This window comes from Bos javanicus, chromosome 3 (genome assembly GCF_032452875.1).
Source record: "Bos javanicus breed banteng chromosome 3, ARS-OSU_banteng_1.0, whole genome shotgun sequence".
NCBI classification, from domain to species: Eukaryota; Metazoa; Chordata; class Mammalia; order Artiodactyla; family Bovidae; genus Bos; species Bos javanicus.
The window spans coordinates 94614772-94639717 of NC_083870.1; the positions used below are offsets into that span (position 1 = coordinate 94614772).

Consider the following 24946-nt stretch of genomic DNA (forward strand, 5'->3'; position numbering starts at 1 on the left):
AAATATTTTTAATACTCTTGGGACTTCCAAATTGATTTCCAGAAAGACTGAACCAAGTTCCATTCCCAGAAACAAGGTGTAAGGTTGTACGTCTTACTACATCCTTGTCTGTAACAGGAATTATAATTAAAAACAAAGAAAAATCTTTTAATATAATAATTATCTATTTACAGTTCTTTTGTGAAATGTTCTTTCCTCCTGCTCATTTTTCTACTGGGATTTTAATTATTTTCTTACTCATTTCTATGATGTTTCAAAAACCATTTTATTATAGTCACCAAATACAAGATAAATAATAGATGCTCCTTAAGTATACTTTGGATTATTAGTTAATTGTCCTAGGGACTTTTTAGAAACAAAAACAGACTTTCTGTGAGGCTGACTCCTTCCTTTTCCCACCTAGGACACAGCTGGGCAGGAGCGATACCGGACCATCACCACAGCCTATTACCGCGGAGCCATGGGCTTCATTCTGATGTATGACATCACCAATGAGGAATCTTTCAATGCTGTCCAAGACTGGTATGAGAGTCATTCATTCATCCATTCATCAGATTGTTCATGAAACTCTAGCATGTGCTAAGCCCTACACTATGTGTTAGGGAAAACCAGATGAATAAGACGTGGCTCCTGTCTTCACAACGTTCACAGATGAGCAGAGAGGATAGATCAGTGAGCAGGCACTGACAGTATCCTGGGACAGGTGCAGTGATGAGAGTCGTACCCAGGCCGTAGAAACCTAGCTTGGGGAGCTAGGGAATGTGTCCTGGAATTGCTGACATACATACTACAGTTTGAAGATGGACAAGAATTAGCCAGAGGGACAAATGGATAAGAATGTTGCAGAAAAAGAGTACAGATGTGCAAAGGCAAGAAGGTAGGTGAGAGGGTAAGAAGAACAGAGGTCATGAAGGATTTTATGTGCTGGGGTAGGGAATTTGGATTTTATTTGTATGTGAGGACATTTGAACTGGGAAACAACAGGTTCAGATTAGTGTTTTAGGAAAAATCATTCTGGACAGAGTACTAAATGAATCCACATATTGTTTTCCTATAAAGTGTATCCCTTGGCTGGGGTGTGGGGGTCAAGTTCATAACAGTTCAATATACAATAGAATCTGACACAATTCCCTAGAGGTATAGCCTCTGAGCAACTTATATCAGGGGCCCCCAACCCCCCAGGCCACATCCCCATCTCTTGCCTTACTGCCTGAACTAAACCCCCCTAACCCCGATCCTGGAAAAACTGCCTCCATCAAACCAGTCTCTGGTGCCAAAAAGGTTGGAGACTGCTGATTTACTTCTTTCTCCCTGGAAAATTACTCACAAGGAGAAGGGAGCATGAAGAGAAGGAGAGGTGAAGAGGGAAGGCCAGGACTGGGTGTCCCTATTCAGTGGAGAGGATAAGAATGTGGAAGATGGAGAATCTGTGCCTGGTTCTTATCCACAGTCAGAGAGGCAGAGCAGGCTGGGCACAGCTCAGCAGTGCTGGCCAGTGCCAAGCTTGTCTTCTGCTCTTTTTTGCCCAACAGCTACCCTTTGAAGACTTCGCTTCTGCCAAGGAACAGTTGCCATGACTATGTGAGGCGCCATTGGTTCCTTGGAGCCTTGAGCTGGGAGTGACCTTTCAGGCTGCCTACCCCCACTTCCCAGTTCTGAACAGCAGTCTAGGGTGCCACCCACATGCCTGTCACACATGTGTTCTCCTTCTCAGCCTCTTGGTCATCCCCTTCTTCCTCCTTTCTCCCTGTTTCCTTTTAACAACTCCTTTTCTCCGCCTTCCTTTTTTTCTCCTTTCCTCCCTCTTTTTTCTCTTCCTCTCTCATTATACCTTTTTCCTCCTGTTTTTTCCCCTTTCTTATTCTCTCCCTTCCCTCCAGTCATGACTTTTCCCTCCTCCTCCCTTCTACCTTCTCTCTATCTCCTTCCATCCTCACCTCCCATCATGAAGAGATTAGCTCTTTCTTTAAGTATCTCCACACTGCCCATTCCCTGCCAGCCTTGACCTCCTTCCCTTTCTCCATCAGTCCCTGTTCATCCTGCCTCAGGAACACAGTGACTTTAACACCTGGTGACGATTCCTCCAAGAATAACCTAAGTTGCTAATCTAGGAGCTGAGAGTGGATGGAGGTGGGAGGAGGGAGGAAGATGACAGAAGAGTGGCACAGAAGGCACAGGGAGTTGGCTTCAGGTCCCTGCCTTGAGGCTAAAGACTATCTGTCTTTTCCAAGCTCTGACCTTCAGTTTTGCCTCTGGGAAACTTGGTCCCAGCCTAGCACCCATCTGCCATCTAAACCTCAGTGCCCAGCACAGAACCTGGCTCTCTGTAGTTTCAGCACAAATGGTGGTTGAGTGAATTCCATCCATTGATGAAGTGGCTTTTCACCCTTAAAGAGAAGATGGGTAGTGAAATCAGCTTGAGGAGCAGGGTTGGTAGTTGGTCCAGTCTGCAGTTAAGGTTGAGTTAGATTGAATGTCAGTATCAGGATAGGATCAGAGTTTATTTAGATCTGCTTCAGGATTAACTATTTGCTGGCTTCTTCCTTCATCAGACATTCACTGACTTCTCTGTGCTCTATGCTCGGGGGGCTGGTACTGCAAAGATGGGGCTTCCCTGGTGGCTCAGTGCAGAAGAATCCGCCTGCCATTGCAGGAGACATGGGTTTGATCCCGGGTCTGGGAAGATCCCACATGCTGTGGAGCAACTAAGCTCATGCCCCATACTGAACCTGTGCTCTAGAGCCCGGGAGCTACAACTACTGAGCCCATGTGCTGCAACTCCTGAAGCCTGCACTCTCTAGAGCCTGTGCTCTGCAACAAGAGAAGTCACGACAACGAGACGCCTGTGCAGGGGACTGAAGAGTAGCCCCCACTCGCTGCAACTAGAGACAAGCTGGCATAGCAACAAACACCCAGTACAGCCAAGAATAAAAAATAAATACCTAAATAAAATTATATATACAAAAGAATAAACCCATCTCTGCCCTCAAGGAGAGACAGATAAATCCAGCAAATGTAATAACAGATGCCACAGTAAAGGTGTAGGGAAACCAAAGAGGGGGTAACTGTTCCTACCTGTGAGGTGTTGAGGTGTTTGGGACTGCTTCCCAAAAAATGTATGCTCTATATAAAGGTCTGGTTTTATTTCCTCTATTTAAAAGTTTATTTCTCATTATAGAAATAATGCATGCTCACTTTCAAAAACTTGTCGAGAAAAGGTTTTTTTATTGGCCTGAACATATGGCTTGTGGGATTGCAACCTTGTTGAAGGGGCTTCTGTGAGCTTCTTGGGGTCCTTTCTGGCCTAGGAGGGTGTCGGTAACACAGTCCTCTTCCTGTCTCTCTTTAGGGCTACTCAGATAAAGACCTACTCCTGGGACAATGCCCAGGTCATCCTGGTGGGGAACAAGTGTGATATGGAGGAAGAGAGGGTTGTTCCCACTGAGAAGGGCCGGCTCCTCGCAGAGCAGCTTGGTATGTGCATGACACGTGTGGGTGCATGTGTGCACTGGAGTGGGGCAAATGGAGGGAATAAGTGTGTGTTTGTATTTGGGACATTAAGGATGTGCTGTGACCCTGAATTATGTGCATATGTGCTCTGTGTGTGTTGTTTCATATTTAGGGCATATACATGTGGGCTTCATGCTAATGAATTCTAGGTAATGCATTATTTATGATACATGTATATTTTGTTACACTGGATGTATAAATAAAATTTAAATATATGAAATCTTTTTTTTAAACCAGTTCCTTCCACAAAGTATTTGAGGTATCTTATAACATTGTCATAGTATATCAACCAAAAAATGAGACAATTGGAGCAAAGGGAAAGAAGGCAAGGGTAGGAGAACATAAGAGAAGGCCAGGGGTGAGATAACTATATTTTGTAAGTTTTGGGGCATGTGCAAGAGCTGGACTGAAATAGTCACTTTGAGCTTCCTAGCAACCATTGCAAAGAGGGAAACATAATCAGTTACATGGTTCAGAGATGATCTTTAAGATAAAAACAAACCCATTATTCCAGAGAAGCACTGCTCTCCACTGACAACTGTAGACTGAGTGTGTGTATGCTCAATTGTATCTGACTCTTTGTGATCCCATGGACCGTAGCCTGCCAGGCTCCTCTGTCCATGGAATTTTCCAGGCAAGAATACTGGAGTGGGTTGCCTTTTCCTTCTCCAGGGGATCTTCCCAACCCAGGGATTGAACCACGTCTCTTGTGTCTCTTGCATTGGCAGGCAGATTCTTTACCACTGAACCACTTGGGAAGCCTGGCAACTGTAGAACAGACTCTATATGTTGAGTGTGATGATGTTCTTAATATTAAGCATCCTTTATAGCAACTACAACACTGTATATCGTAGGCTGTGTCTTACAGTTTCTGTCAGTGTAAACTGATGTTTTGTCACCAAAATACAATTCACAGCAAAGGTGACTGTATGAAGTCACGAGACAATGTAGATTAAACATGCTGCTCAATGATGCTCTTTTTGCAAGGTTAATGCACCTTGATCCTTGTGCTCCATTGACACCCAGGTGTCTCAGGTGTGTCTTAGTGGCCACACAGTGGGACACCTACCTACACCTGCTTAAAAGAGAAGCTTTTCTTTTCTTTTCCCTATTGGGGTTTAATATAGGATCACCTTAGATAAGTCTTCTTTTAGAAGAATACATGTACTGCTTAGCTTTTAGCCGTCTCCCTAAGTATTTCTCACAACCTCAGTGCTGTAAGTATTAAGGAGAAGGGAGTTTAAAGTTATATTCTCTGCCAGTTTTTGAAGTTCAGATATTTGGGCTGGTAGGTGGGTAAATTGTGTAATATACAAGTGTGAATTTGTGTTGTATATATTTGTATTATATATATTACAAGGACATGTATAGCGGAGCGTCGTATACTTCTTTCTTCCCTCTCCTATTCTCCAGTGTGGCCTGGAATAGAAATCAGCACACTGAAGGTGCTTAATAAATAGGGAGGGTGGGCCATTTGGCTCTTGATGGTTCTTACCCCATCACAGGTGTCCTCAGGGCCCATAGAATGTGTCTATACCCATTCCCATGGTTCACAGGACAGTAAGCACGTGGCGAAGCCCACACATGGGTGACCTCTGGCTATCTTATGCCTTCATCCTGCTGTCTGTGAGATGCCCTGCACTTTCCCTGGACCAACATTGCCATTTCTGTTTGAAAGGCTCTTTTTTATCTCCCATCTCCCACTCTTATCTAACTGTTGAACCCTCACTCAACTTTCAAAACACACCTCCCCCAGCTCTTTTCTTGGTTCCCCCACTTAGAGTACCCTATGCATGCAACAGTCACAGTACCCATCTCCCTTGGGTGCACTTGTTTCCTTATCTGTCTTGTTTATCTTTATTCCCATAGTGCCTGGCATATGGTCTGGCAGTGAGTAAACACTGTAAAAATATATTTTGATTAAAATTTTATGGAGTCAAGTATTTGGCTACTTCATTTTACTTCATTCTAATTATGACTTTCTGAGCTCCTACTCCATGCCAAGTACTGTGCTGCAAAATAGGCTATGTTCCCTGGTCTGAGACAGAAACTGTGATAAGCCAGGTGATCAGTGCTGTGATAGAAGGATGCGCCAGGGGCTGTGGACACAGAGGAGGCATCTATTCAGTTTGGGTCAGAGAACGTGAAGCCCATGCTGAGTCTTTTTTTTAATTAATATTGATTTGAGTACAGTTTGCTTTACAATGTTGTGCTATTTTCTACTGTACAGCAAAATGAATCTGCCATACATACACATATTGTCTCCTCCCTTTTGAATTTCCTTCCCATTCAGGTCACCACAGTACATTACAAGGGAGTTCCTTGTGCTATACAGTATGTCCTCATTAGTTATCCATTTTATGTGTCGTATCAAGAGATAACTCATTGAAAAAGACCCTGATGCTGTGAAATATTGAAGGCAAAAGGAGAAGAGGGCAGCAGATGGTTAGATGAATTTGAGCAAACTCCGGGAAATAGTGAAGAACGGGGAAGTGTGGCAGGCTGCAGTCCATGAGGTCGAAAAGAGTCAGACACGACTGAGCGACTGAACAACATCAATAGTGTATATGTGTCAATCCTTATCTCCCAGTTCTTCCTACTACCTTCCCTTCCCCCTTGGTATCCATGCATTTGTTCTCTACTTCTATGTCTCTATTTCTGCTTTGAAAGTCTTTAAAATATTTTTTAAATTTATTTTATTTTTGGCTGCACTGGGTCTTTGTTGCTGTGCTTGGGCTTTCTCTAGTTGCGATGCTGAGCTTCTCATTGTGATGGCTTCTCTTGCTGCTGAGCATGGGCTCTAGAGTGCTTGGGCTCAGTAGCTGTGGTGCACAGGCTTAGTTGCCCTGCAGCACGTGGAATATTCCTGAAGCATGGATTGAATCCCTGTCCCCTGCATTGGCTAGTGGATTCTTAACCACTGGACCACCAGGGAAGTCCCTGATTTGCAAGGAAAACAGAGCTGGAGGAGTCAGGCTCCCTGACTCCAAATTAGGCCTTGGAGATAATTAGGAGCAGTCAAGTGAGGAAGAAAGGCAAGGACAATCTAGGCAGGGGGAATAACACTGGCAAAGGCGAGGAACAGCCCTGTGTATTTAGGGAACCAAAATTCATTGGATTGTGTGAGTCTAGATTAGTGCTTCCCCAATTAAGAGATTCATGTCACTGGGTGTTCAAGATGATTTTCTGTATGTATTTTGGTGTATATTAGGAAAAAATATAATTAGCATCTCAAGCCCTTTAAGGTTAAACAAGACTGTTTTTAAAAGGTGAGTTAATTTTATATTAGGAAAAAATATAGCCAGCATACCAAGTCATTATGACTAATGTTTTTAAAAGGTGAGTTTGTTAAACATTTATTAGGTATTTACCATGTGCCAGGCCCTATTCTAAGTGTTTTAAAGTAATACTCATTTAATTTAAAAGTACCTAATTTAATTTAGGTACATTTCTTGTAGAGATGAGAAAACTGAGGCACAGAAAAGTTGAGTAACTTGTTTAAGATCACATAGCTAGTAACAGGTAGAGTCAGAATTCTGGCTCCAGAGCAGCACTTTTGACCACTTAACCTCACTATACAGCAAATATTATAATAATAGATAATATATATTGAGCCAGGCAGTCTATGAAATGCTTTGTGTTAATTATCTCTTTTAATTCTCAACATAACTCTTCAAGATAGGTCAAGTTCAGCCTAGGTTCATGAAGTTCTTGCTTAAGATTATGCATTTCTGACCTGACTTAGCAGCAGCAGAGCCAATAAAGGGGCTTCCCCGGTGGTTCAGCAACAAAGAATTCGCCTGCGATGCAGGAGACGCCAGTTTGATCCCTGGGTCAGGAAGATCTTCTGGAGGAGGAAATGGCAACCCACTCCAGTATTCTTGCCTGGGAAATCCCATGGACAGCAGAACCTGGCAGGCTACAATCAGTCCATGGGGTCACAAAGAATCGGATACAACTTAAGTGATTTAGTGCACACACGTACACACATACAGAGCCAATAAAGATCTATCTAATTTATGTAGAAAGACAGAAGTGAGATTAATTCTTAGTACAGAGTTTAGGAAGACACTTAAAGAGGGCATTAATGAATTGGTTAGATTTGTGTAGGTCAAGGTAACCCATCTCAGTCCTACTGAACTTCCTGAGCTTTTCTCTACTGCTTACCAGAACTCAGCTATTTACATGTCTGTTTCACACTACACCTCAGCAGTAGTCGGGGTTACATCTAATTGTTTTCATTATCCCAACCATCCAGCACAGGATACTCATTCACTCATACATTTATACATTGAAAAATAGTTATTGAGCATATACTCTGAGACAGGTTGTATCTTGGCACTTAGGTATGATTCTTACTATCATGGAACTAATGGGGAAAAGAGACATTAAACAAATAATCATACAAGTAAATATATAATTAAAAATTTGTAAATGGGTAAATTGTATGGTATGGAAATTATATCTCAATAATACTGTTTAAAACTGTGATATGTTCTGTATGACTTAGGACTCTCATTATGGCAAGTGATAAAATCTCAAATCAACCTAGCTTTAATTTTAAAAAAGAATGTATTAGCTTATGTAGCTGGGAAGTCCACTAGTCACAGGACTCAACTGGGTCTGTATTTCTCAGCTTTGCACATCCCTTCAGCCTCTTTCTGTAGCCAGACTCTGAATGGGGAATAAGATAAATGATGGCAGCTCCAGATTTATATCCTCCAACTTCTGCAAAAGAGGATTCTTGCTCCCAACCACCATATATCAGTCTCAGGGAAGACTATGATTGGACACCTGTGAGTCACATGCCTGTTTCAGTGGCTCGGGGAGGCAAGTATTATAACCTATAGTTCCACCACAGTTGTTTAAAGTAGCAGTTCCATAAAAGAAGGAATGGTGGACAGACAAAAGTAAGGTAGTGAAGTGAAAGTTGCTCAGTCGTGTCTGACTCTTTGCAACCCGGTAGACTGAATAGTCCTTGGAATTCTTCAGGCCAGAATACTGGAGTGGGTAGCCTTTCCCTTCTCCAGGGGATCTTCCCAATCCAGAGATCGAACCCAGGTCTCCCGCACTGCAGGTGGATTCTTTACCAGCTGAGCCACAAGGGAAGCCCAAGAATACTGGAGTGGGTAGCCTATCCCTTCTCCAAGGGATCTTTCCGACCCAAGAATCAACTGGGGTCTCCTGCATTGCAGGCAGATTCTTTACCAACTGAGCTATGGGCTTCCACTAAAAGTAAGGTAAGTCCACCACAAGTGATATGAAGAAAGTTAAAAAGAGAGACCTAATTTTAGACTGGAGAGTCAAAGTCTTCTGAGAAAGTAACACTTAAGCTGAGAACAAAAGGATCAGAAAAATATTAGTTAGGCAAAGAGTTGGGGGGCTGGGAGATTGGGAGAGGAGTGTTCCACACCAAGACCAGCCCTAATGTGGTTTCAGTTCAGTTCAGTCGCTCAGTCGTGTCCGACTCTTTGCGACCCCATGAATCGCAGCATGCCAGGCCTTCCTGTCCATCTCCAACTCCCGGAGTTCACCCAGACTCACGTCCATCAAATCAGTGATGCCATCCAGCCATCTCATCCTCTGTCATCCCCTTCTCCTCCTGCCCCCAATCCCTCCCAGCATCAGAGTCTTTTCCAATGAGTCAACTCTTCACATGAGGTGGCCAAAGTACTGGAGTTTCAGCTTTAGCATCATTCCTTCCAAAGAAATCCCAGGGCTGATCTCCTTCAGAATGGACTGGTTGGATCTCCTTGCAGTCCAAGGGACTCTCAAGAGTCTTCTCCAACACCACAGTTCAAAAGCATCAATTCTTCAGCGCTCAGCCTTCTTCACAGTCCAACTCTCACATCCGTACATGACCACAGGAAATAGCCTTGACTAGACGAACCTTTGTTGGCGAAGTATTGTCTCTGCTTTTGAATATGCTATCTAGGTTGGTCATAACTTTCCTTCCAAGGAGTAAGCGTCTTTTAATTTTTATTTTTGACTGTGCTGGGTCTTCATTGCTGCACGTGAGCTTTCTCTAGTTGCAATGAGAAGGGGGTAAATAACCCTTTGTTGCTGTTTATGGGCTTCTAATTGCAGTGGCTTCTCTTACAGTGGAACGCAGGCTCTAGAGAGCTGGCTCAGTAGTTGTGGAACATGGGCTTAGTTGCCCCAAGGCATGTGGGATCTTTCTGGGTTCGAACTAGTGTCCCCTGCATTGGCAGGTGGATTCTCTATTGATGGACCATAAGTCAGTTCAGTTCAGTCACTCAATTGTGTCCAGCTCTTTGCGACCCCATGGAGTACAGCATGCCAGGCCTCCCTGTCCAATTCCTGGAGTCTACTCAAACACATGTCCATCTCATCCTCTGTCGTCCATCCCCTTCTCCTCCTGCCTTCAATATTTCCCAGCATCAGGGTTCTTTTCAAATGAGTCAGTTCTTCGTATCAGGTGGTCAAAGTATTGGAGTTTCAGTTTCAGCATCAGTCCTTCCAATGAATATTCAGGACTGATTTCCTTTAGGATGGACTGGTTGGATCTCCTTGCTGTCCAAGAGACTCTCAAGAGTCTTCTCCAATAGCACAGTTCAAAAGCATCAATTCTTCACCGTTCAGCTTTCTTTATAGTCCAACTCTCACATCCATACATGACTACTGGAAAACCATAGCCTTGACTAGATGGACCTTTGTTGGCAAAGTAATGTCTCTGCTTTTGAATATGCTGTCTAGATTGGTCAAACTCTTCTTCCAAGGAGCAAGCATCTTTTAATTTCATGGCTGTAGTCACCATCTGCAATGATTTTGAAGCCCCCCCAAATAAAGTCTCTCACTGTTTCCATTGTTTCCCCCTCTATTTACCATGAAGTGATGGGACCAGATGCCATGGTCTTAGTTTTCTGAATGTTGAGTTTTAAGCCAACTTTTTCACTCTCTTCTTTCATGTTCATCAAGAGGCTTTTTAGTTCCTCTTCACTTTCTGCCATAAGGGTGGTGTCATCTGCATATCTAAGGTTATTGAGATTTCTCCCTGCAATCTTGATTCCAGCTTGTGTTTCTTCCAGTCCAGCGTTTCTCATGATGTACTCTGCATATAAGTTAAATAAGCAGGGTGACAATATACAGCCTTGACGAACTCCTTTTCCTATCTGGAACCAGTCTGTTGTTCCATGTCCAGTTCTAACTGTTGCTTCCTGACCTGCATACAGATTTCTCAGAAGGCAGGTCAGGTGGTATGGTATTTCCATCTCTTTCAGAATTTTCGAGAGTTTGTTGTGACCCACACAGTCAACAGCTTTGGCATAGTCAATAAAGCAGAAATAGATGTTTTTCTGGAACTCTCTTGCTTTTTTTAATGATCCAGCGGATGTAGGCAATTCGATCTCTGATTCCTCTGCCTTTTTTAAAACCAGCTTGAACATCTGGAAGTTCACAGTTCACATACTGTTGAAGCCTTGCTTGGAGAATTTTGAGCATTACTTTGCTAGCATGTAAGATGAGTGCAATTGTGTGGTAGTTTGAGCATTCTTTGGCATTGCCTTTCTTTGGGATTGGAATGAAAACTGACCTTTTCCAGTCCTGTGGCCACTGCTGAGTTTTCCAAATTTGCTGGCATATTGAGTGCAGCACTTTCACAGCATCATCTTTTAGGATTTGAAATAGCTCAACTGGAATTCCATTGCCTCCACTAGCTTTGTTCGTAGTAATGCTTCCTAAGGCCCACTTGACTTCACATTCCAGGTTATCTGGCTCTAGGTGAGATCACACCATTGGGATTATCTGGGTCATGAAGATCTTTTTTGTACAGTTCTTCTGTGTATTCTTGCCACCTTTTCTTAATATCTTCTGCTTCTGTTAGGTCCATACCATTTCTGTCCTTTATTGTGCCCATCTTTGCATGAAATGTTCCCTTGGTATCTCTAATTTTCTTGAAGAGATCTCCAGTCTTTCTCATTCTATTGTTTTCCTCTGTTTCTTTGCACTGATCACTGAGGAAGGCTTTCTTATATCTCCTTGCTGTTCTTTGGAACTCTGCCTTCAAATGGGTATATCTTTCCTTTTCTCCTTTGCTTTTCGCTTCTCTCCTTTTCACAGCTATTTGTAAGGCTTCCTCAGACAGCCATTTTGCTTTTTTGCATTTCTTTTCCATGGGGATGGTCTTGCACCCTGTCTCCTGTACAGTGTCACGAACCTCTGTCCATAGTTCATCATGCACTCTGTCTATCAGATCTAGTCCCTTAAATCTGTTTCTCATTTCCACTGTATAATTGTAAGAGATTTGATTTAGGTTATACTTGAATGGTCTAGTGGTTTTCCCTACCTTCTTCAATTTAAGTCTGAATTTGGCAATAAGGAGTTCATGATCTGAGCCACAGTCAGCTCCTGGTCTTGGTTTTGCTGACTGTATAAAGCTTCTCCATCTTTGGCTGCAAAGAATATAATGAATCTGATTTCAGTGTTGACCATCTGGTGATGTCCATGTGTAGAGTCTTCTCTTGTGTTGTAGAGTTAGGAGCAGTTAAAGTAAAAACCTAGGAATGTTCAGGCCTGCCCACTGTTTTTTTTTATCTTCTTTGTTCTCAGGAAAGGCAAATGAAAAACCCATTCTTCTTTTTTTCTTTTTCACTGCAACATCTGTTCAAAATGTGGTTTTGAAACATACGTATAAATACTCACTGTAGTGAAGCGTGGAGGGAAAAGTACTAGCCTACGTGTTTGGAGACTGAGGGTTTTATCCTGCTTCTGCCACTAGTTTACTGTGTGACCTTGAGCATCTTATTTCCTGTTTCTGGATCTCAGTTTGCCCTTTTGAAAAACAGTGGATTTGGATTAACTGAGTGGAAAGATCTGTTCAGCTCTATCCCTCTGATTCCATGATTTCAATTCACACAATTCCTGACTCATCACTCAGTGCCCACAGACCCTTGTACATGGCCCCTTTTTGGAGGAAATATTGATATGTATTAAATTTGAGTGATAGATGCATCAGGGTGTATTATGTTATTTTGTCTACCTTTATATTATATGCATCAAGATGGCCTCTTTCAGTTTTAGGTGCTCAATAAATGTTTTTTGGATTGGGATGAACTGAAACCTTGCGTCACTCAGCCTGGTTGCAGAGAAAGACCTACTTGATACTGAGAACAACTAACTTTGGTGTAATGACTGGTGATTCACAATGTGTTTTCACAGCAAGTCTCTTGTGACTCTTACCCTCACCCCTAGCCTGGGAGGCAGCATTGTATTCAACTCCATTACACTAAAGAAGCTGACCACTTATGTTTTCCTGCACACAATGAGCTGTGCCACACCTCCATGTCTTTTTTTTATTTTAACTTGAAGATTATGTAACTTTTCTAAGCCATACAGGTCATAGGTGGCAGGTCCAATACTCAAAACTTAGCCTTCAGAGTCAAAATCCTAATGCTCCCATTGTATCATCACCCAGTGGTGTTTTTGCAAAAGCCTGACATAGTTTCTCTTGGTATTTCCACCCTCAGTCATAATGTTGGTGAGAATTCTTTAGATTACGACAACATAATGGTATGTGGTAACAACCCAAGTCAGGAGCTTAGATAATAAAAGTTGATTTCCCACTCACATTATATGCCAGTTGCAAGTCAGCTGCAACTCTGTCCATGTCATGCAACTCTGAGATCCAATCTGGGAGGCCCACGCCACACAAAGACGTTCAAAGCTTCCACAGGCACTCAGAATTCCCACATTCATTGTCCAAAGCAAGTTACATGATGAAATCTGATGTTGATGGATGAAGGAAATACATTCCTCCCACAAGGAGGCACTGCAAGCCGCTTGGCAGTGGGTGGGAAAATAAAATCTTCTATAGGGAGGACATTGAACAGTCTGCCACCATCACTGAACATATGATGGACCCTGGTGACATAGAGGTGGATAGGTTTCCTGCCCTCAAGGTGCTCATTGATCAGGGAAACCAAATAGTAGAGAGATACACTCAACATCCTGTGCCAGTCCTTAGCTTGATTGCTGTCGTTCCTCACCCTTCTTCTCTGTCTCTCTCTCTTGAAACTGCCCAAAGGCTGTGTTTTCCAGGCTCCTTTGATAGTGGCTTCTGGCTTGGTTTAGCCAAGGAGAGACACAGGCAAGTAATTGGCATGTTGAAAAGGGGAAAAACCTACATGTGTGTCTCCCGTACCCTTTGCCTGGCTCCTCCAGGAGGGGCTGCTCTTCTTCTCCGACTCCTGCTCCCATGGTTTTAACTTCCTTTGGTCCCATTAATAGATCCCTCCCCTCAACCCCGCCCCAACAGTTGATAATATCTGGGTTTCTTCACTATTCTGTTTGGCCTCTTAGTTCTTCTGTCATCCATATAACCATTTCCCTCTGTTTAAATGTTGAAAATAGTTCATATTTTCCTGAGGGAATCTGACTGAAACAATCATGTCAGGTGCCATGGGGGTCTAGGGGAAAAATACATTGTATGTCCTGAGTTCCCAGTGGTGGAGATAGGGTGGGAAGAGAAAGGAAAGGCAATTTGGAATCAGGGATTCCACACATGAGTAATAAAGAGGATCAGGAGTAAGAGCTAGAAAGTAGTAGCATGAGTAACAGCACCAAATAAGAAAGTGTTGTTTCTGGAGCATGGTGTGAGTCAGGGAGATGAGGCTGAGGAAGTGGGCAGAGGCTGAGCCATGCAGAATCTTGGGTGTTAACCTAATAAGGTGAAGGGTGGATATTGGATTAATTAGACCTCTCTGAGCTCTAGTAACACAAATCTAGACAAACCTAAACAGTGTATAGAAAAGCAAAGACATCACTTTGCCAACAAATGTCTGTATAGTCAAAGCTATGGCCTTTCCAATAGTCACGTACGGATGTGAGAGTTGGACTGAACGCTGAGGAATTGATGTTTTCGAATTGTGGTTCTTGACAAGACTCTTCAAAGTCCTTTGGACACCAAGGAGATCAAGTCAGTCAATCCTAAAGGAAATCAACCCTGAATACTCTTTGGAAGGACTGATGCTGAAGCTGAAGCTCCAGTACTTTGGCCACCTGATGCGAAGAACTGACTCATTGGAAAAGACCCTGATGCTGGGAAGGATTGAAGGCAAAAGGAGGAGAAGGCAGCAGAGGATAAGATGTTTGCATAGCATCACCAATTCAATGGACATGAACTAGGGCAAACTCTGGGACATGGTGAGAGAAGGAGACCTGGCATGCTGCAGTCCAGTTCAGATCAGTCGCTCAGTCGTGTCTGATTCTTTGCGACCCCATGAATTGCAGCAGGCCTCCCTGTCCATCACCTACTCCTGGAGTTCACTCAAACTCATGTCCATCGAGTCGGTGATGCCATCCAGCCATCTCATCCTCTGTTGTCCCCTTGTCCTCCTGCCCCCAATCCCTTCCAGCAACAGAGTCTTTTCCAATGAGTCAACTCTTCACATGAGGTGGCCAAGGTACTGGAGTTTCAGCTTTAGCATCAGTCCTTCCAAAGAACACCCAGGACTGATCTCCTTTAGAATGGACTGGTTGGATCTCCTTGCAGTCCAAGGGACTCTCAAGAGTCTTCTCCAACACCACAGTTCAAAAGCATCAATTCTTCGGTGCTCAGCTTTCTTCACAGTCCAACTCTCACATCCATACATGACCACTGGAAAAACCATAGCCTTAACTAGATGGACCTTTGTTGGCAAAGTGATGTCTCTGCTTTTGAATATGCCATCTAGGTTGATCATAACTTTCCTTCCAAGGAGTAAGTGTCTTTTAATTTCATGGGTGCAATCACCATCTGCAGTGATTTTGGAGCCCCCCAAAATAAAGTCTGACACTGTTTCCACTGTTTCCCCATCTATTTCCCATGAAGCGATGGGACCAGATGCCATGATCTTAGTTTTCTGAATGTTGAGCTTTAAGCCAACTTTTTCACTCTCCTCTTTCCCTTTCATCAAGAGGCTTTTTAGTTCCTCTTCACTTTCTGCCATAAGGGTGGTGTCATCTGCATATCTGAGGTTATTGATATTTCTCCCAGCAATCTTGATTCCAGCTTGTGCTTCTTCCAGCCCAGCGTTTCTCATGATGTACTCTGCATATAAGTTAAATAAGCAGGGTGACAATATACAGCCTTGATGTACTCCTTTTCCTATTTGGAACCAGTCTGTTGTTCCATGTCCAGTTCTAACTGTTGCTTCTTGACCTGCCTGCAGTCCATGGGGTCACAAAGATTTGGACATGACTTAGCACACAAATCTAATTCAAAATAGCTCAAGTTATAAGGACAGTGACATAGCATAAGCAAAACGGAAGATAATTTTGTTGGAAATGAGATGGTTAAGAAATTAACAGCCAGGGTATTGGGGTGGATTGTGCACCTGAAAGCCTACGTTCGTGACAGTGAGTACATGCCTAGGTGGAAAGGAAGACGACGAGTCATTTGCCAAAGTCATCAGTGACTAGAGGGGCTTGAGTTGCAGATTAATATAATACAAGATGGAGATGAGGAGGTACCAGAGCTGGCTAGAGAAGGGATTTGAATGTAAAAGTAGGGGAGAAATGTTCTGTGGCAGTGTCACGATGAGGAGAGGTGAGTTTAGTTTATTGTGAGTTTCTGAAAAGAATTCTGAGGTCACATTCAGAAGCAGGCAATGTGGCCAGAGTCAGTGGAGCTTGTGGGGCTATGACAGATGCCTTTGGACAGGATGGATAAACAGGAGCATTTTGGGGGTGGGAATTTTCTCAGACTCAGTTAAGAATTGGGCCCTGTTAAAGGCAGCAGAAATTCCATTGTTCTGAAGCCAATTAGAGGGAGGAAAGGACTGGGGGCTAGTCTGATTAATTGGTTGTCATCTTCCTGAGCTCTGCAGATTCTCAGCTCCTGAGACTCCTCACTAATGAACCTGAGGAAAAGGTTACCATCTTGGCCTACTAATGAAGAGCCTTCCAGTAGTCTGACAGTAATTGGTTGGAGGTGCATTTGAGGTTGTTCTGATAGCAAAAGAGACCCACGAGCTGGCTAGGGTGATGTGCCGCTTACTTGAATCAGAGGTCTCCTACCTTGGGCACCTTTGAGAGGACAGTGATGACAGCTCTTTGGCATGACATACATACTCTCTGTGTTTGGTTGCTTATGGCCTCTTATCTCACCAATTTGAGCTTTCTGCTCTAATGATAAACTGCTCTGGGCATTCTGGGATAATAAAGGCTGTTTTCTGCCCCCTTATATGTGTTTATGCTGTTTCCTGGGCCTAGTGTTCTATATGTGTGTGTGTGCTCACACTTACACTCATACTATGTGTCTTTTTTTTTTTTTTTTAAGATTTATTTCTTTATTTTTGGCTGTGCTGGGTCTTCATTGCTGAACTGGGTCTGCTCTTCATTGTGGTGCGTGGCTTCTCATTGCCGTGGCTTCTCTTTTTGCAGAGCACAGGCTCTAGAACGCTGGCTCAGTAGTTGTGGCCCATGGGCTTAGCTGCTCTGAGGCATGTGGAATCTTCCCAGACCAGGGATAGAACCCATGTCCCCTGCATTGGCAGGAGGATTATTAACCACTGGACCACCAGGGAAGCACCCCCCCACCCCGCTACCACCACATAGCTTTATGTAGCTGATATATGCTTAGGAATCAGCTTTTCCAAGAAGCTTTCCTTGGGCCCCAGGCTTAGATAGGTGCCTCCTGTGCTCCTGACAGTGCCCTCGCTACCTGCCTTTCCAACACTGTCTATATGTCTATCTTCCACACTAGACTAGGAGCTCCTCAACAGTGGGAACTGCATTTGATTCACATCAGTGTCCCCAGTGCCCAGCACAGGATTTGTCCTGTTTGTTGAGATGAGTTCTCATGACCTTCACCATCCACAGCCCCCTAGCCACACCCTCCATGCTCATTCCTGTCCCCTTCATCCATCTGTCCATTCATTCAGTTAACACTTAGCAAGCCCGTACTCCTCTGGCTAGTGCTGGAGCTCGGATAAATGACGTGATCCCTGCTTGGGGAGCTCCTTGTCAGATGGACTTCCACTGTGCAGGGTAAGTTGTGCTGTGGCAGAAGAAGCACAGAGGATGAAGAAGCCATATCCAAGCTAAGGCTTAAAGCATAAGTTCATTAGCATAAGTTCAAAGCATAAGTTTTGTTCGGTTCTGACCTTTAAGTCTCCCCTCTCTTTTAACTTTTGGAACCTTATTCCCCATCTCCTCCCCTTCTGTTCTCTCCCTCAGATGCATTCCTGCACAACCTCTAGTTTGCTCTACCTGGGTTATAATGTGTTTGTCACTGTCCCAACCGAGAGTGAGACAAAGGGGGATAAGCAATAAGAGCCCTGGCTTATGCTCCGTCCCTGAGCCTCAGTTTTCCTATCTGTAAATTACAAATGATAACCCTTGCCTTGCCCCACTTCCATCACAAAGTTTTTTAAAATTTGTATTTGTGAATCATTAAGGACTATGCACACGTGAGGGACTGATACTCTGATTAGTGTGTCTTTTCTCCATAATTAGATTTGGTCTTCTTTTGTCCCTGGCACTCAGTGCAAGACATGGCACAAAGTCAATGTTCAGTAAAGACCTGGTTTGTCGATCAGCCCTAAATGATGAAGAAAAAAGAGGCTTTCCTCCAAAGGCCCTGGTGAATGATGGAGGGGCAGGGAAGCTAGGACTCAGATGGGCTAGGAAGATAAGAGAAAGGGAATTGCCATGGATTTCACATGCCAATCACTTCACATCCTTTTGTGCATTTAAACCTTATTCCCACTCTATGAGGCAGGTCATATTTACCTATTCCACAGATGAAGAAACAGAGGCTGGGAGAAATTAGGCAACTTGCCTGAGGTCACACAGCTGGTGGCTGACAGAGACTGTTCAAACCCAGGCTTTCTGACTCCTGGCTTTCTTACCCACTGCCCTCTTGTGCAGTGAGCATGTCCTCCCCTTGGTGCCAGTTCCTCAGAAGGGATCAGTGCCCGTGGCCTTGACCTGTGTCCCCATCTTCATCCACATTGATGATTTAAGCCTATTTACTTCTTTACCTATTTCCCCCTTTCCTAGGCAAGCAACATACACTGCCTGCTTCCCTAAACAGTATCACTTGTAACAAACCAGTCAAAGGCCAGAAAGTCAATTTTTATGATATCCATTAAGGACAGGCTACATGCTGAAGAGTCTCTAAACCGGCTGAGTTTCAACAGCCTGTGGATAACAAGCCAGCGGCCACTTCCTTCTTTATCTCGTCCACAATTAGCAGGCACTTCTACAGCTTGCCTTTCTCAGGTTGGGAAGTGGGCCCCAGAAGAGGCTGTCCACCAGAGGTGAGCTAGTGTAATTGTGAGTGCCTTCAGGCTGGATGGCCTGGGCAAGAGGACCCCTGTTTGTGCCTGGGGGCTTCAGCCCTCTCTGTGGACAATGAGATATTAGGGAGAAAGAGGGAGGAGGAAAAAGACCCCCCTCCTGTGTGTATGAGAAGATGATAAGAGGGAGAAAGCGGTGAAGTGGAGGTAAAAGGAGCAGATGAAAGAAGAGCAGAAAGAAGCTGTCATTGTAACAAGCAACTTTGTACAGCAATTTATCCATCGTCTGGCTTCATCCTCCCAACTGCTCTCAGCAGGAAGATGCTGTGATTATTCCTATTTGACAAATGAGGAGTCTGAGGCTCAGAGAGGTTAAGTGATTCAGAAAGATAAAGTGACTTGCCCAGATTTAGATACTGTGGTAGTCAGATAAAAGCAAAGGAGGCCAAAGAGACTTGTAAAGTAAGAAAAAGATATGAGCAGAAAAAAAGAAAAAAGGAAAGTGAAAGGGAGAAAGATGAAGAAATGAGGAGAGGCAGGGCTGTGTATGGACATGGAAGCCAGCCAAACCCAGATCTAAACCCAATTTCCACTAACACAGTCACGTGACCTTGTGTGAGTTATGTAATCTCTTGGAGCCTTCATCTTTCTTTTATAAATTGGAGATGATTATATTTATCTCACAGGCTATTATGAGGATTAAGACAATATTTGTAAAGCTCCTAGCATAGCATCTGGCATACAGTAGGTACTCAACAAATATTAAGGATCCCAAGGAATATGAGGAACAGAAGAGAAAAAGAAAGAGCTAAAATGGGTAAAAGCAAAGAGGGAAGTTTTTGAGGAGAAATAAAAGATGGACTTGGAAGGAAGGGAAAGAGGAAGGTGGATGGACAAAAGAGGAGGAAATAGGCTGGTGCAGGGACGAAACAGGTTCATGCGTCTAAGGACTGCCACCAACCTGGCTAAGACTCCTCAGTTGGGAAGGAGTTGGGAAGGACTCCTCAGTTGGCCGCTTTATCTGAATCAGGAGGACCTTTCTCTTGTCTCCTGGGACAACCAGGTTCTGTGCATTGTCACAGGAAGTATCTTTAAGGGTCTTAAGGTGCAAAAGACATAAGAAAGTCTCACGCTTCAGATGCAGTTTTTCCTGGGCCATTTGTAAGGATTCAGGGAAGAGAAAGCCCTCAGAGGGGAGATAAGCCAGCGTGTCTGTGGGTAGAAAGAGCAAATGAAGCTTTACTTATTTGGTGAAGATCTTGGGGTGCCTCCCAGAGTCTAGACTAGAGCTGGCCAGGCTGGGGTAAGCGGGGGACCAGGGGAAAGAGGAACAAAAGCACTGGTCAAAAAAGGACAAGCTTAGGCTTCTTATACTGATGACCTTGGGCAGGTCAGCTTTTTTCTTGGAGCCACAGAGTGAGTGTTAGTGAAATGGAGAAGGTCTGCCTGGACACTCCATCCCCAAGGGGTGACATGAGGATCAAATGAAGTAAGACATTCAATCAATGCTTTGGAAACGGAAGTGTTGTATATACATAGTCACGTAGTAACTCTCAAAAAACATCTAATTATTACTCTCACGCCGTCTCACCCCATCAGGTACAGAAGTGTACACTTTACCTGCATTCTCTTGTTTAATCCTTGAAATAAATCTATGAGATAGGTAAGATTATCCCAATTTACAAACCAGGGAATTGATTCATAAAGAAAATAATGACTTGCTGGGGATTACACAGCTGGTCCATGATAGAACCAGGATCAATCTGGCTCAGGATCCTGGGTCACTGAACCATCTCCTTCAAGAAGAAACCTCCTTGAAGCAGCAAGCCCTCCTTGCTTCAAAGCCTGAGCACTGGCTATATTAATACAGAGTGTTCTATCAAGGGGGCATGAAAGGGAAGGGAAAAATCCTTACTGCTATCTCTCTTCTATTTTTAAAAATTTTATTGGAGTATAGTTGCTTTACAATAATGTGTTAGTGTACACTGTACAGCAAAGTGAATCAGCTGTACCTATACATGTACAGCTTCCCTGTGGCTCAGACAGTAAAGAATCTGCCTGCAATGCAGGAGACCCAGGTTCAATCCCTGGGTCGGGAAGATCCCCTGGAGAAGAGAATGGCTACCCATTCCAGTAATCTTTCCTGGAGAATCTCAGGGATGGAAAAGCCCAGCGGGCTATAGTCCATGGGGTTGCAAAGAGTCAGACATGACTGAGTAACTAACACACACATACATGTAGCTCCTTTTTTGGATTTCCTTCCCATTTAGATCACCACAGAGCATTCAGTAGAGTTCTCTGTGCTATTCAGTAGCTATTCATTAGTGATCTATTTTATACATAATATATGTCAATCCCAATCTCTCTTCTATCTTCAGGGTTTGACTTCTTTGAAGCCAGTGCCAAGGAGAACATCAGCGTGAGGCAGGCCTTCGAGCGCCTGGTGGATGCCATTTGCGACAAGATGTCTGATACGCTGGACACAGACCCCTCCTTGCTGGGCACCTCCAAGAACACCCGTCTCTCAGACACCCCACCTCTGCTGCAGCAGAACTGCTCGTGCTAGGCAAGGCCCACCATCCCGATCTCCCTTCATTGTGGCCCTACTCCCACTCTGCTTCCCTGTTACACTCTGTCCACCCCAAGCTGAGCTGCTGCTGTTCCTTACCTGCAGTGGAGGTGGAAGCATGACCCTGGGGTTCTCTACAGGTGGCCCCACTCACATACACTCAGCACTAGACTAACTAGGTCACAATGTGGGCGGAGATTCATTTTACAAAAGTTGACTCCACTTTACGAAGGTGATTCACTACAGGGACTTGGAAAAGCAAGTCTCTTCTCTGCCTTTAAAATAAGATTCCCTCCCTTGACCAAAATTTGACACACCCATGCACACTTTTCAGGGCCTGGCTAACTGTGTAAAGTGAGACACACCTGCATAGCTAATCTTTTGCGGAAAAAAAAGAAAAAAAACCCCTCTCCTTACACAGCCAGCTTGTTTCATATCAGGCTCCCTGTGGGGCTTCCTCTCACCACTAGATAAGCCTTGTTTCTCAAAGCCCTCGTCTGTTACCACGGATGCCCAGAGGGCTTGGGCAGTTGCTGTGGTGACAGGCCAGAGCTAATCTCCAGAGAGCTCAGCCTCTCTAAATGATGCTGAAAGAGCAAAGGCTGAGTCAGGAAACACACTTAAAAGAAAAAGATTATCCCCTGCAAAATGTCAAAGGTTCCTGTTATATAGAAGAGCAAATGCATGTGCTCGAGGAAGACAAAAAGGCAAAATCAAGAAATAGGTCACAAATGTCTGATTTTGCTGCTTTCCAGTGGGTTCTTCACTGTGGGAACTCCATGACATTGGTCATTGGTTCTTAGGTTCCCAGAATCTAAAAAATTTACAGTTGGTGGGATCTCAAATTTTACCAAGTCTCACTAGTCAATTCCAATCTTCATATATCTGACAAGTGGCTGTCAAGCCTCACAGCCAAATCTCTTCTAAAGCATACTTCCTAGGGAGGGATGGGAGCTCAGTTTCCACACCATCTTTCGGTAGCTCTCATAATCAGAAAGTTTTCCTTGCTTTAAGCTGAAATCTGCCTCCTAGAAATTCTTCTTCCTCTTCCCACCCCATTTGTGGTATCTCTGTTGTCAGAGACTTCAGTCTCTGCTCCCCCTGCCATGTGACCCACTTAGGTGATTTGAGAGCAGATACCATGACCCCTGGAATCTGCCCTTTCTCCAAGTCAATAGTTCTCATCCCATCTGCTATTCTTCTTAGGGTTCTCTCCCCATCCTGCCCTTTCCTCCAACCCGTCTTTCTATCACTCTTGAGTACTCTGGCTGAGAAATCTGATTCAAAGCAGAATAAATCTAAGTGGGCACAACCCTGAAAAAAAATTGGGAAAAGTGAACTCAGAGGTCCCTCATTCTCCTGAGAGTGAAACTTTGGTTTCTACCCAAGAGCTAATGTGAAACTACTACTTCATTAAACACCTGAAGAAAACAAAACCAGAAGAGCCCTCTGGTACTGGAAACGAACCTAATGCATTAGCTCATGCTTCTAGCTTGTCTGGACACAAGGCACACATTTGGTTTGTTACTGCAACAATGACATGGAGCTAGCAATGATTCCTGAAAATCTTTCATCCAGCTCTGGCCTTAATCCCTGGTTTCCTTCTGTACTAACACGCTGCTTCAGAAGTCAGTGGAGGAGGCAGGAGAGTCTCTCCCAGATTTTCTCTCCATTCTGAACACAGCTTATTGTCCTAGGAAAGTGCATTAAATAACCCTTCAGGGTCAGCTCTGTGGAGAGGTTGCCTTCTGTGATGCAGTACAGAGGATAGTGTTTTGAACTTGGAATCAGGGGACTCAGGCTCTTCCCTGAAATCAGGAGACTTAAAAACTCTGTCCTGAGATTCTGGACCAGTTCCTCCCCATCACTGAGTCTTGATTTCCCACTTATAAAATGAGGGAAGCCATCTGGGAAATCTTTTCAGTCTCTTCTGGCACTAATAACTCTGAGATCCTAATTTTCACCTTCAATATTTCAGTTGATCTGCAAAATAAACCCAAGAGATAAGGATTATCACCCCAATATCACTGTAGCCAACACTGATATAAGTAAGCAAGTGATGCTTACTCAATACGAGGTGTTGCTCCAAGCACTGAATGTGTATTAACTCATTTATCTTTCCGACATCTTTGTGAGGGAGGCACTATAATCCATCTCGTTTAAAAACAAATTAAGGAACAGATAGGTTCTTTAGCTTGTCTAAGGTCACCTAATGAGTAAATGGTAGAGCTGGGGTTCAAACCCAGAAAGTAGGCTCCAAAGTCTGTGCTCCTCACCACATTCTATAGTACATTTTTATAGATGAACTGTGATCAGAAGAAGTTAAGAGACTTGGCCAAGATCATACAACTAGCAAGTGTTAGAGCCACAGTAGAATTCAGCCCCGAGGCCATCAGATTCCAAGTCCACTGAAGAAAAGACATATCTCTAATTTGTTAATAAATTGTTCAACTACTCAGACTAATCTGAGGTGACAGCTGTCTAACACTTCTGGAAAGGAGTCTCTGAGGAAGCCTAGGTCCCATGGGCCTGAGCAAAAACTGCTCAGTGTTTCTGAGGCTTAGGCGCTGGCATTCCTTGTATCTGCCTCTGTCAGGAAATTTTTATCAAGCTCTGAAGCAGTGCAGTGAGTAGCCTGCCTGCGTCAGCAGTGGGTCATTTTGGGAGGTGTAACTTGATACAATTCTCTGACCAAGGAAGAATGTGGTCCCTTCCCAGGGCAGTGTTTCTGGATGTGCTTTTTACACTGTAAATTCCTATACAGGTCAGGAATAATTATTATTTTTCTGGGCAGTCACACCCTTCTACCCCGGTCAGACCAAGCTCCTCATGACCCCTGGGTATGTTAGTACGTGTATCCAATAATCCTTTCTCTCCTACTGAGTATCCAGGCAAAAATTGAATTTTTCACCTGAAGATTGTCAAAATCCTGAAAACTCAGGAGCCAATTCAAGGGAACAAGTGTCTTCACAATAGACAGAATCAACAGTTAAATGTAATAATGGCAAACTCTTCTACCAGGCAACAGACAGATCTGCTTGTTAGATGGCAATTCCTCAACCCTGCTCTGTGACCTTGTTTCTGCAGAATGAAGGCAGCAGCTTCCAGCTGATTGTGGTGAATGTTCATCAATCATGGTAATAGTGCAGTTAGGTTCAAGCTGCATAATATGTGTTATGGCAACTTGTCCCCAGTTTTCATTTCGCTTAACATTCCAAATAAAAGGAGATTTAAAAAAACCTCTTGACCTCTAAAAATGCAAAAGTAGGCCCAAAGTGCAATACTGTATCGTAGCTATTTACAGGATCTGGTTTAAATGCATGTGTATCTGTAAATACAAAGTGATTGGTGACAATACTGTCTTCTCAGTCTGTAGCATTATTAACTTCTAGGCGCAGTAATGCAGTAGATTGCACCAAATGGTCACAGACTCATTAAATATTGTATTTGGAAGGGAGCTTAGAGGAAATGTCTAGGCTCCTCTTGCTACAAAAAGGAAGGGGAGGCCCAGGGAGGGGGAGGAAATTTCCTAAGGTCACTCTCAGTGGATTGTGATGGAGCCAGGATTAGGTCTTGGATCACCTCTAGGAAGAAATTCACTTCTGTACCTACTATAGGTCTGGCACTA

At 43.8% G+C, this 24946-nt stretch overlaps 1 protein-coding gene across 1 annotated transcript in view; it reads left to right on the top strand.

Moving 5' to 3' along the window:
• Positions 1-24675, top strand: part of RAB3B (RAB3B, member RAS oncogene family) — a 71025-nt gene extending 46350 nt beyond the window's left edge. Inside the window, exons 3-5 of the mRNA XM_061411984.1 lie at positions 404-522; positions 3350-3474; positions 21128-24675. Coding sequence (XP_061267968.1) covers positions 404-522; positions 3350-3474; positions 21128-21315 — 432 coding nt within the window. The 3' untranslated portion in view covers positions 21316-24675. The remainder of the gene's footprint in view (positions 1-403; positions 523-3349; positions 3475-21127) is intronic.
• The last annotated feature ends 271 nt before the right edge of the window (positions 24676-24946 follow it).